Below are 13,456 nucleotides of genomic sequence, written 5' to 3' on the forward strand. Positions count from 1 at the left end.
CGGGGAGCGGGGAGCTGGGGCTGGCCGGCGCTCGGCTCCCAGCGGCGCCTCTTAGGGCCACTCGCGCTCCTGCGCCCGGCCGGCTTCATGTGAAGCGCTGGCCCTCCGCCCCCTCCCTCCCCTTCCTTCCCTCCCTTCCTCCCGTTCCCTCCTCCTCCTCCTCCTCCTCCTCCTCCTACTCCTCCTCCTCCTGCGCCCGCGGCCCGGGGCCCCCAGCCCGACCCGGCGCTGACAGCAGGGGCGGGGGTCTCCGCCGCCGCCTTGTCTCGCGCAGGCTCGGGCTGGGGCAGCGGAGCCCCGGGTGCGGCCATGGACCGACCCCTGGTGGCGTCGGCGGAGGCGGAGGAGGAACTGGAGTGGCAAGTGGCGAGTCGCAGAAGGAAGGCCTGGGCCAAGTGCCGCGGGTCCTGGCAGGCGTCGGAGACGGAGGACCTGTCCACAGAAACGACGACGCAGGACGAGGACGAGGACGACGAGGAGGACGAGGAGGACCTCCCGGGCGCGAAGCTGCCGGCGGCGGCGGGTAGAGGTCGGTGCGCCCGGCCGGGCTGCGGCGGGTGGGGGACTCGGGGAAGTGCGGGCTGGCAGGCGGGGGAAGTCTCGTGCGCCTTGGGCGACTCCTGAGCTGTGGAAGAGCCTCCCGGGCTTGATAGGCCGAGGGGAGAGGAGACGCTTCCGACCTTTAAACACGCGCGCTTGGCAAGGCGTCTTCACCGTCAACATAGACACCCCGGTGCCATCTGCATTCCCTTCAGATGGACCCTAAGACATGTGGCCGAGGCTGCACTTGGCCCCCAGTAGATTTCCTTACATGCGAGTGCTCAGGTTTACCCGGCATTCGGAGTCTTGGGGTCGGTAACGAGTTGTCCCCTCGCTCTGCCCCGCAGGAAACGTGCCCAACGAGAAGATCGCGATATGGCTCAAGGACTGCCGGTGAGTCTTCGCTGGCGCCGCTCGCGCCCGGGAGAGAGATCCACGCAGATGGGACGCCCGAGCAGAGTGACTCGGGCCGCTGTCCTTGTGGGTCCCAGGGCCGTTGTAAGCTATAAACCGGAAAGTGAGCCTGCGGATAGCTTCCTCCTTTACGCGATTAGAAATGGAAGTCCTGTGACCGCTGAGGATTTGGTGACCGTGTTGCTTTTACAGTTAGATGTTAGGACTTCAGCAGCCCCGGTGATGATGTTAATTAGCCTCAGAGATCAGAAACCAAAGCATATAACCATGCCATGTTATTATGCTTGCCTTGTTTTTATTGCAAAGGATTTTCACATTTCACACAACTTTTTATTTTGCTTTTGTTTTGGCATCTGTGCATCTGGCATCGAATCATTTCCCTTTCAAATGTGTTTTACATGAGTTTAATTTACTTAACTACAGTAGTACACTAACTGGGCTTTAATTTTTTTGTGTGTGACAGTTCTAGTTGGGGAGCTGTTAAAACTAGCTAACTTTGATCTCGTAGTTTGCTTCTTGGAAATGCGTTTGTGAGGTGGCACAGGGATTCACGGAAGGGAAATAGAACTTTGAAGGCATTCAAACTGCATAACTGTTTAATTACATGCTGTGGCAGCTGGTACAAAGTGTTTGATAAAATACAGAGGAGATGAATCATATTGCAAGTAATCTCACTGCGGTGAAATGTGCTGGTTTCACATTTTAATTATTTTTTCAAATTTATTTGCAACTTGTAAAAACGTGAAGAACGTTGCTTTTTAACTTTGGTTAAGGTGTTTGCGTCGCACGTATTTTTTGCCCTGTCATTTGGGCTTTTCGTAATCTTTTGTTCCAACACCAGAGTTTTCGAAGTCTTTTGGGAAGGGGGGATGGAGAAGTGATTCTCATAGATGCCAGTTTATTTTTCTTCCCTAAAGATAGATAAAATATTGGTCACTACTCTCTTGATGTCCTGTTTTGATGAATTGCCTGCAGCCTTCTCTTTATGACAGAACTCCTTAACTTCTGTTGGGGGTGGCATAGACCCTTCTGAGATATGATGACCGTGTGGACCTTCTCTCTAAGATGTACAAAAAAAAATTGTTTAAGAACAAGAAAAGGAGCGCATTCTGTTTATTTTTACGATGTACTGGAATTAAGATTGTATAAGAGATTATATCAAGTATCAGGTAGATCTGCTTGATCCCATCAAGTAAATAGTAAATAAGTGCATCTTTTAAGATACATACAGTAGCAAATGCTGCATTCACCAGGACATATCGTCTCTGAGAATTCCAGGTTTGTTGATGATATTGATTTCCATAGGCAGATTCGATAGTCTGCTGCTCCTTCCCTCATAGGTTTCCTTCTTGTTTCCTACTGTTGCACCTGTTCTGTACAAAAGTGGCATTCATTTGTACCTGGAAAAGCTAAAACAAATAATCTTTTAATGTTGGCTTTATTATCACATATTTGGCTTCCAGGATATATGCAACTGAATATTTTTCCTAACAATTTAGGATCCTTCCTGGAATTGGGCATCTAACCTACTTTGTACATTAAGTACAGATGATATGAAGATAGCATTTTTCTCCCTGATAACTTCTAAAATAGTTTTTGTTTTCTTATTGCTGCCCATATCCTGAGTAAAGATAATATGTTGTCTTTTCTTAAAGGAATCTTTATTTTGATAACCATTTTTTTTTTTTGGCGAAGGAAGAACAGATCACTTGAATTAGCATCTAAGAAGAGATAGAGTTTTTGATAGAATTTGGAAGAGAGCAATTTTAAGAGTGGGAGACTTGTCTTGGAAGGAGAATGCCAGTTATATTCTGCTTATTTGCTACTTTCTGTTAGTTAGTGCACAAAAGCTTGGAGACGTCTGCACAAGAAGTAGTACAGTGTTTTGTCCTACCTAAGAAAGTAGCCATCAGGAAGAATGACTTTTTTGAAGGCATAAATTAATTTTATTAAAATATATGCAAAAACTTAGCTCAAAGGTTTTATTAATATCTTTAGGGTAGTTGCTTGTGATTCTTTTCCATATCAAAATCAGTAATTTTCAAAGAACTGCCATTGCTTGTATATTTGTTTGCTTGTATATTTCAATTATTATTAAAACTGATATTTTTATGTTGATCCTCTATGTCTGATGTGAATTTTTAACAGGTATAAATTGTTATGAAAGATTTGTATTACAAAATAGAACTTTTAAAATAAAACAATCTGTTTTTTTAATGTAGTTTTGAAAAAGAAATGAAACATTTTTGCATTAAGAAAAGAGATTTCTAAGTTATCTGTTTGTACTACAAGAATGTGAAAGAATTTTAGTAATGGCTAGTTCTTGGTTGATTCTCAAGCTGACTTTTTCGTAATTTTCGGAGTTAAATGAAAAATACATGCATTTTTTAGTTTAAAAGCAGAAAATACATCTCCATCTTCTCCATTTACATCAAAAGAGATAGTTGTTGGTGTAAGGGAGGTGCTGACTGGTGCTCTAAAATGCTAGTGATAGATTTAACAGATGAGGTTTATTTCAAACCAAACTCTGACTTAATATTATTGAGGTAAAGATTTGCTGTCTTTTGATTGTTTCCTGTTTCTAGGGAGGGGATTGAGGGAAGCAGACATTTTCTTAATTCCTATTGTCCTCTTTTTTTTTTTTCTGTTTTTGTAAAGAAAATGCTAGTTCATGTCATTTGTAATTGCCATTCTTGCTCTTAATTGCTGTCAGATCAGACGTATGATTAAATCATTCCTGGTAAACTGACTTGACATAAGTATTTGCTTAGTAGCATATTACTTATGTAATCCACTTGCATTCCTTGTGTGTTCTAGAGGAGAGTTAAACTGTGATTAGAAACTTGCTTAGCTATAACCCTTTAAGTGTAAGGCTGTGCAGTGACAGCTCTCCAGACAGCTTTTCAAGACTAAGGTTTATATGTTTCTGTGGTTTCAGTACCCCTTTGGGAGCCTCACTGGATGAGCAAAGCAGTAGTACACTCAAGGGTAAGATAAAGTTGCCTTTCTAAATCTGTTCTTTATGAGGGCCCTGCTTCATTTGTCCTCTGAGAGAAAGTGTATATATATTTGAATTATAAAAGTGATATTCATGTTTAAAATATATTCTGAGGTAGAAGCCAAAAGGGAGAAACCTTGTCAATAAGCTTTAAAACAGTGGTGAGTTTAAGCAAATGACCAAACCTTTCTACAATGTGAAACTCAAATTACCCAGATAAAGATATCATAAAGACTAATTAAATATAGAAATACATGTAAACATAAAGAAAATATATATTAAGTGAACTAGCTTTAGTGCAGCATTTCTTTGCTTACATTAACTGAAATTGCCACACCTGAAATTTTACCACCTGCACAAGACAGAATTCTAAAGTTCAAAGTACAACAAGAATGTGCAGGTAGTGGCAAGGCATATAAAAACATTTATAGTATCAGGAACATCTAGCTCGAGCTCCTGACTTAATATAAGGGGTGTAAAAGGAATGATTGCTCCAGGATCTGGTTTTCCATGAAACTCTTGGGTAAGATATGTTATCTAATTGAACATCTTCAAAGGCGTAAGTATTAAATAGCCTGTAGATCGGCTTCTAAGAACTTTACCTGGCTGCAAATCATGGCTGCTCCTTTATGATAAAGTAAAAGTTTATACTTGCTTCTTAAAATGATATAATCAGAGTAATTTCAGAGGGCATTCAGGTCTGAAATGCTTTACTGTATCTTATATTTTGCTTGGTCCCTTTGTTTTACTAAGTGATTTTACATGGGGGCGGTCAGAAGGAACAGAACACTAGGATAAATCTTTTAATGTTTCTTTCAGGTGTGCTTGTGAGAAATGGAGGAAGTTTTGAAGATGATTTGTCACTGGGAGCTGAAGGTACATTTGTTTGGAAAAACTGTATTTTCAGACAGTTTTAAAATTTAAAAGGAGAGAAAGTTGAGTGCTTTCAGCCTTAAGATCCTCAGAGCTAAATTTAAAGGCCTTGAGAATGGTTCAGACACATTTTACAGGATCTTTTATATGTTAACCTAGTCAGAGCCTGTAGGATACATATAGGAATGGCTCTGAAAAACCACTGTGAAAATGTCTGTATGTCTTCCTTGGACTTAAATGCTTAAAAGAACTGTTTGGGGGCAAACAATGGTGATATAACTGAGGGAAGAGTTGTCCCGCAGAAGGAAGGACATTTAAATATTTATACACGAGAAGACTAAATTGAAGCTTATTTTTAGTATGAGGTAGCCTTATGTCAGACTTCCAGCTGCAGCTCGTCTTTCTCTTTGCATCCAAGTGCCTCCTGTCTTTTCCCCTTCCTCTTATATCAGATTTTTAGAAGATAAAAGGATAAAGACAAAACAGAATTGCTAGAATTTCATTAGAAATAATTATACTGAAGTCTGCCAGACTGTATTAGCATTTTAAAAGAGTATTGTGCTGTGTTTAAATTTTCACAGATTACATAGTCTTTTCCTGCGGATTCATAATAATGATTTCCTCAATGGAAAATTAAGAATTTGTTACTATTTTATTATTTTACTGGTATTTTAAGATTATTGGTACCTGTATATGTGGGTTATTAATACAGTATGCTTTTTATTAAAAAAAAAATTAAGGATTTTATTAAATCTTTTAAAATTGTAATTCAATGAACAGTGAAATTATCCACTGAATTTAATATCCTAGATCTTTTGCTGTTTTAAATCAGTCTGTCATTTAGAACTTCAGTAAATATTGAAAAATCTAGAATATATTAGTTTTTATTTTTACTGTTAATTTGCTCTCATGGAACAAACTGTTAGGAGCTTAAACGTACTGCTCTCAGTACAGTTGAACATGCTGTCAACCCCTTTTTAAATGCATTTCAGTATTACAGTAAATAACTCTTTGATATCTGTCTGAGTAGTTTTGCAGTATGGAATTAATTTTTAAGACTTTATTTTCTTAGACCAATTTTAGGTTAACAAAAAAATTGAGGGGAAGGTACAGAGATTTTCCATGTACTTCCTGCCCCTATTATGTCTAGCCTCCCCCACTATCACTATCACCTACCACAGTGGTACATTTGTTACAATTGATGAACCTACAGTGAAACATCATAATTACCCAAAGTCCATAGTTTACATTAGGATTCATTCTTGGTCTTGTACATTCTGTCGGTTTGGACAAATGTATAATTATATGTATCATTAGGATATCATATAGCATACATTAATGACATTTATTTGTTTAGAACTTGTAAGTCTGGGATAAACTTGAAAGGCAATTAAAAAACAAACCTATGTTAAAATAAGTAGAAATTTTCCAAGTACGCACATTAAAAAATGGTTGTAATTGGAGTGAATTTTCAGCCTTAAAAAAAATCACATTAGAAATTGATGCATACTATTGCCACACTTAAATAATGCTAAATCATGTTTTTGCTTTTAAAGTATTCTTTATTAACAGCTTTGAAATTTAATAATTAGAACCACATGTACTGCATATGCTGTACATCTTCTAACTACTTATTTCTAAACTGTTAAACAAAGAAGTTTAATTGGTTATTTATATGTCTTTTTATTTCAAACATTCAGTAGAAGTAGTTTTACTTGCTAACTAACAGAAACAAAAGCACACTCCAAAATCTACTGGTCCTGTTCTTATTGATCTGTATATTACTTTTAATGATGCAGATTTAATGAGTCAAGACAAGAGTTTGGCATCTGGGGCATTTAGCAATAATATTGTGGTTAATTTGCTTTCTTGATAATTGTATCATAGTAGTTACTTACTGTCCTACTAACAGTTGTACTCCACATTTATTTTTACTTGTAGCCAACCACCTCCATGAAACTGATGCTGAAATTGAGAACAGGTTTGTAACTGTGTTTGTTTTCTGCCTTTTTAAAAATGAAGAACATTTATGAAAATAAGGCTTTATATAATCTAATTTTGTTTATAGCAATAATATCTTGGCCAAAGAGAGGAGACTACAGTTTCATCAGAAAGGGAGAAGTATGAATTCCACTGGATCTGGGAAAAGCAGTGGGACAGTTTCCAGGTAACGTGTAAAATTATGCTGCAGTTACACTGTGTTGTAGATGACCTACTCTTACCACTTGTCAAACCTGGGTTTGGCTTACTAGTATGAAATCAAAAGGAATCCAAAGTGTTTCATGGTTCAGCATACCTGACAGGAGCTGCTGCTGCTTTTTTAAAAATTAAGATTAAATAAAAAACAACAAATAGTGCTGCTGGAATTCATTCCTGAGTGTTTTGAACCCTATCAGCAACTTGAAAGAGGAACTCCCTAGTGGAGTAACTTCTACTTCCAAAATTCTTCATTCTGTTAGTCTCAAGTTACTCTGATATGAAAAATAAGAAAAAATCTTTGCAATTTAAAACTTGATATTTAAGCGTGATTTATCTTTACACGAAACCGAAGACCTTTAAAATACATATTAAAATAAGCAAATACATGTGCCTCTGACTGTTATCCAAATTATTATATTGGAATCTGAGCATTTTCTCTGAAGCAAATAGAAATTGTATTCAAGTTCTATTTCTAACAGTTCTATTTTCCTCAGTGAGTTTCAGCTTGGATTATATAGGTGGTATGAGAGAGAAGGGATAATCAGTGTTCAATTCCCAGTGGAATTAGAATAAGAAGTTACCTTTGTGTAACTCATACTCACCTTTTCCTGCTTCCTGAGTAGCAGTGGTTAGAGAAAAGTAACCACATGAAAGTTAGCTCCTCCCTCACTTTCCTGAGATGAGCTTGTTACCTGTATTGCCTCTGGTAGGACAGCCAAAGATAGCAGAAAGGCTCAAATTGTACACAATGTCCCTTGGTACCAAAGCTCTACCAACTTCCCAGTGTGTTTTCCCTTTTCATTTCTTCTTTTATCTTTTTATTCCTATTCTTCATCATCTTTCCTCTAAGTGTTTTAGCTGCCTGGGAATCTCTTAAAATGACGAAAAAAATAAGGTGAGGAATCACTTAGAGAATCTTGTTACTGAGTGTGTTCTTACCGGGTTATTTTATCACATTTAGTACATGGTGTATAAAGATGCTGAAATAAATAATGGTTTAAAGCTGTAGAAAAAGATTTTATCAGAGGAAAGCAGGAATATGAATTCATTTATCATGTGTTGTGGACTATAAACTTATTTTATGTCTTAATGTTTCTCTTTTTTTCTTTTTGTAGTGTTTCAGAATTGTTGGAACTTTATGAGGAAGATCCTGAAGAAATTCTTTATAATCTTGGGTTTGGAAGAGATGAACCAGATATTGCTTCTAAAATTCCTTCGAGATTTTTCAGTTCATCATCGTTTGCCAGAGGAATAGATATTAAAGTATTTCTCAGTGCTCAGATGCAACGGATGGAAGTAGAAAACCCAAATTACGCTTTAACAAGTAAGGTTTTAGCATATTGTTTTTAAAATTATAGCATCTATAGCAAGATGGTCTTATTTTTAAAACCTTACTAATTTCTAGAAACAGCACTGGAAATTTGATTATTGAGGATAACACAAAGCTATTTTACTTATTCTGAATTTTTATTATTCTACTTATAGAATTTAATTAACCTATTTCTTCCTTTCTTCCCCAATTCTTGACTTACTGAGTGTTACCTTGCAGAGTGATACTTGTTACCTTGTAGAGCATAACTTACTTGTAGAATCTTTGGCTTCTACTTATCTCCAGATTGCTTTTGTTCAAAAAAGAAGTAGGGGAGGGGTCTTGTTACCATTAACTGAATCCAATTTCAGGTGCTTTTTTTTGTAAAGCTAAAATAGAATGGCTAACCTAGTAAGTTTTATTCATATTATATCTTTGCTTATTTTTCTCTGTTGACCAGAAGTTCTCAAAATGGGATGTTTATGTGGTCCTTGGATTAGTTTTATGAGATCTATAAACCACTCTTCCCACAATTAAGTATAAAATACATAATTATGTATACTTTATTAGGAGAATATTTGGAAGATAATGGAGTCCAAGATCTAAAATCAGATCACAACTATAGGTCAATACCTAGTCCTTTCTTTCTTATTCAGTGTTACTATTACACCTTATGCTTCTTTCTGATTTTTAAAAACGTAAATTCTAGTGTTTAGAGTGCAAAATCCTCCTCCCTCTCCACAGTAAATGTAGAGAAATTTTGAAGTGTTAGAGGAAAAAAATTTCATAGACTTTGTGATCTAAGTTCAGTTATTGGAATCTGAATAATAGTTTTATATATATATATATATATATATATATATATGCGCATGTGTGTGTGTGTGTGTGTGTGTGTGTATATGCGTATATATAATTAATGCTTTTTTTTTTCTCTTTGTAGGCCGTTTTCGTCAAATTGAAGTGCTTACTACTGTGGCCAATGCATTTTCTTCTTTATATTCACAAGTCTCTGGGACTCCCCTGCAGAGAATTGGAAGTATGACCTCAGTGACCTCTACTAAAGAGACAGACTCACCTCCACCTTTAACCCGAAGTAACACTGCAAATCGTTTAATGAAAACACTATCAAAACTAAATTTGTGTGTTGATAAAACAGAGAAAGGAGAAGGTGGTACTACTCCTTACTCAGCAATTGAAAAAGGAAAAATTCTGAATGTTTCAGTGAGTGAAGAAATTGGCAATAAAAATGATCAAAAGTCTCAAAAGATTGTAAAGAAGAAAGACTCATCTTCTATGTTGGCTACAGTCAAAGAAGAAGTATCAGGTAGTTCAGCAAGTATTATGGAGAGTGCTGACCTTGATAGACTTTCTGAGGAAGCAGACAGAAGTTTGAACCAAGAAACTGAAAGTGAACAAAGTAAAGAAACCCAAAGTCATGATAAACTTGGTGAGGAATCTGGTATTAGAAAACCTGAGTTAGATAGCAGTTTCAACATGTCCAGCCACAGTAAGCTGGAGAATGGCACTGAGGGGAAAACTGTCCTTGTGTCCACAGCTGAGAAGGAGCCCTGTGCACCACTGACCATCCCATCCATAAGAAATATAATGGTACAGCAGAAGGACTCCTTTGAAATGGAAGAGGTAAGTAAAAAGTTATCTGTTTCAAATAGTGGTTTAGGAAAAAAAAAAGTGCCAAAAAGTGTTTCTCAAATGAAAGGTGGCTAATAGATTTATACTAGAAGAAATCCTAATTTTGACTTTCCAGGTTTTTTTGTTTTGTGTCTCACAAACCAAGGAGTGGTCTCAGACTCTGTGAAGTCAAGGTAATGGTACAGGTCATCAGCTCCTCTAGGTGCTCTGTCATCCACTGCCTCGTACATCCCTTGAACTTGAACCCCCTTTCTCTCTTAGTTTAAGATTTTGATGCCCTGAGAATATTCAAATTCCTGTCGATACTACATAATAGTTAAAAACACAGGCTCTGAAATCAAACGGTTTGAGTTCTTTCTGTCTCTGCCACCAGTTGCTATGTGCCTTTGGGCAGGGTTTTATTAATGTATCTCAGTGGAAAGGGTAAGTGTGAAGAAGGAAGACTTTGAGGATAGGTTTGGGTAAGGGACTGCAAAGAACAGATAGGTACCTGAAGGGGAGGATAGAGATCCTTGCTTGGGCAGAGGTTTGAAAGGCTCACTGGATAGTATTTTTGCAAGCCCAGAAGCAGTGTTTGGGTACTCTTTTTTTTTTTTTAACCTAGTATATTCCTGCTAGTTTACATACATTTTGAATTATGGACAGGGGAAAAATAATTTTGATGAGGTTCACCTAAAACCTTTTGAATAGTGGAAGCTGAGACTTACGAGTTGGAGCTGTATAGCTTGAGGTGGGAAAGAAGGATATCAAGCACCTGCCTTGTGGCAGGCACTGTACTATATATACCCTGGAAGTACTTTCTTTCTCAGTCCGTGAGGCATGCCATGGTGGTCTCATTTTACATATGAGGAAACTGAGGCATATATGTACTACTGAAGGGTTTTGACTATGAATTATATAATATGCAATTTTTCTTTTTAAAATTTATTGCAGAGTAGTTTTAGTTGTACCTCACAGTAGTTTTAGAATCACATGTCATTGTAGAGAATTAGAAAATGGGATAATTGATCTGCTTGGAAATATCCTTCCTCTTATGTGAATGTGTATCACTCATTAGTGAAGATTTTTCATTATTACAAAATTTCAGTTGCTGATAGATAGCTATTTACCTTTTTTCTGGTCTTTGAATACATTAATTCCAACTAAAAAATGAAATAAAAGGGGACAGGAACAACCCTTTGAAATATTTTTCATTTTTGGGTAAACATCTTTATTTTTTATATATTTTTATATTCATACTGTTTAATTTCTAATATGATTTATTTCTTATGAGTTCAGAAAATGACTAATTAAAATCCCTTTTTGTTTCATTTCCTTGTTCAATTTCTGTTTTGACTTTGTTTTGATATAACTTATCGTAGCACTCATAATTAAAGGTAATTTTTGCCTTCCAGTAGGGCCCCTCTTCTATAACAATCAAATATGGCAGTCAGATTTCTTGTTTTAATACAGTAGTAGTAGAGTATAAAAATTTAGACAGATTATGTTAGACACTTGCAAATCTGATATTGATGACTCAGCTGAGAAGACACTCATGTTGCTTTTTAATTTCTAGAATTCCTGAATTCTAAGCTGTAGTTGTTAAAACATTATTGATTCCACACACAAAAGAGTTCTTTAAAACGTTTATAAAGTGGCAAGTTAACATTTAATGATAGACTGCAGGTTTTTTGCGCCCTCTGCTGGCAAAAGCAGTTAATGAAAGAAAGTAATGTGACATTGAAGTGAACATTTTTTTAAGTACAAGATTACAGGCATTGGTGGTTGAATAATAATGAAATATTTTGTTTTGATAAAAAGAATGTATGGTCAACCATAGCTACATTGTAAATATGGGGAATTTTAAGAATAATGATTCCTTATTCTTCAGATATATTTGAAATGTGGATTAAAAACCTCCTAGAATTGTTTTTATCCCTTTGGGAACTTTAAAGACAGCTTGTAGAACAATGGATAAAGAAGGGAAATAATGTGTTTCTCTAATTTCCTCTCCTCCCAAGCATGATTTGAATCATACTGACAAATGAAGAGAACAATCTTACTGAAGCAAACTTTTAGATCCCATTCAGTGTGTTGTTACATTTTTCTATTGGACTCCTTTCCCTTGAGGTTTGATTCCTATTGGGAACTTTCTTCCTGTAAAAACAATGAATAAATATAAGTTAGAGGGTGTGCGCTCTCTCTCTCTCTCTCTCTCTCAGTAAGCCAGTTCTCAGGTTAACTGACTGCCGGCTGCTTTGGGTAGCTAGGTAGGAGAAAATGTTGCAGACATGCCCCTGTTGTGTGAAGCTGCCTAATTCCATTGAGGCAGAAGGTAAGATCTGACAAGTCATCAGGAGCAAAGAGAGGAAATATGTAATTGTAAAGAGAGTTTAGATGACAAGAATGACCCAGGCCTTGGAGAATGAAAGTGACTATTTCTTATGTTTAAAAAAAACACAGATACTATTTTCAATTAAGTCAGTTTGCTTTATAATAAATGTCTTGTGGACTATTTAAAATGTTTCAGTGTGTCTAAAATTGTAAAATTCTACTCTTGAGTTTTCGAATTCTTAATGACTCCCTGGATAATTTTTATGTGCTTTTTGAAATGATTTATTTTGAATAAATACATCAAGGTAACTCTCTAGAGCTGTAGATTAATAGTATGAATGATTCATAGTTAAACCAAAGTGATCCTACTCAATAAGCAATTGTTCATCTTTTAGGTATAAAGGAAAAATTTTTTATACTTAAATGTTGGAGGAAGGGGAACTTTTATATATATATATATATTTCTATAAATAAGTTGTTGTATCTCCTCACTGTATAAATCAAATATAGGTATTATTGGAAGTATACATAATTTTTTTGGAAGTTTTGCTAAGTGTTTCTAATCCTGTCTTCACACTATTGATTTAACTAATATACTTTATTACAGCGGGTTCTTGATTAACATAGTTTCATTCTACATTGTTTTGTTATAATGTTGATGAGATGCTATAGGAACTTAACTCTTGTTTATATCAACTAGCCTATGGTAAATTTGGTTTTGTTATACCTCGTTTCATTTAGCCTCAGAACCTATCAACAACATTAAATGAGGACTTAGTATACTTATTTAGCCATTAAGTTTAAGGATTCCTTTTATTATATTTATTGGCCTGAGTTTAAAATGTCCCCAAATGTTAGAGGAAGCAGAACTTGACAGACACTTGACAGTTAAGTTGTCCCTTTGACCTTTCAAATTTAACTGTATGTGTTTTGAAGGCAAATATTGTGTCTGCAATAGAATCTGAACTCAACACGACATATACACCAGTACCATAAGTTAGTTTTGTTTTTTAATTTATCTGACAGTAAAAGTAAATCATATGTATGTATGTATGTGTTTAAAACTTGGAAGGTCTTTTTTAAAGATAAAAATTTATAACGAATTACAGACTCATAACCTAGCACAGGAAGAGATCTTAGAATTCATTTTCTAGTTTTCT

The 13,456-nt window shown here is 36.4% G+C and overlaps 1 protein-coding gene across 6 annotated transcripts in view; it reads left to right on the forward strand.

Annotated features, from left to right (window-relative positions):
• ITPRID2 (ITPR interacting domain containing 2) overlaps window positions 1–13,456 on the forward strand; it is a 39,853-nt gene continuing 26,397 nt past the window's right edge. For 2 of the 6 annotated variants that reach the window (XM_019661189.1, XM_019661194.1), the window contains exons 1-8: window positions 1–529; window positions 888–933; window positions 3,893–3,942; window positions 4,772–4,828; window positions 6,767–6,806; window positions 6,894–6,992; window positions 8,140–8,348; window positions 9,274–9,974. In XM_019661189.1, the coding sequence (XP_019516734.1) occupies window positions 310–529; window positions 888–933; window positions 3,893–3,942; window positions 4,772–4,828; window positions 6,767–6,806; window positions 6,894–6,992; window positions 8,140–8,348; window positions 9,274–9,974 (1,422 nt within the window). In that variant the 5' untranslated portion in view covers window positions 1–309. The remainder of the gene's footprint in view (window positions 530–887; window positions 934–3,892; window positions 3,943–4,771; window positions 4,829–6,766; window positions 6,807–6,893; window positions 6,993–8,139; window positions 8,349–9,273; window positions 9,975–13,456) is intronic. The other 4 variants (XM_019661190.1, XM_019661191.1, XM_019661192.1 and 1 more) reach the window with 3 other exon arrangements.

The sequence above is a fragment of the Hipposideros armiger genome, unplaced genomic scaffold, assembly GCF_001890085.2.
Source record: "Hipposideros armiger isolate ML-2016 unplaced genomic scaffold, ASM189008v1 scaffold_338, whole genome shotgun sequence".
Classification (NCBI taxonomy): domain Eukaryota; kingdom Metazoa; phylum Chordata; class Mammalia; order Chiroptera; family Hipposideridae; genus Hipposideros; species Hipposideros armiger.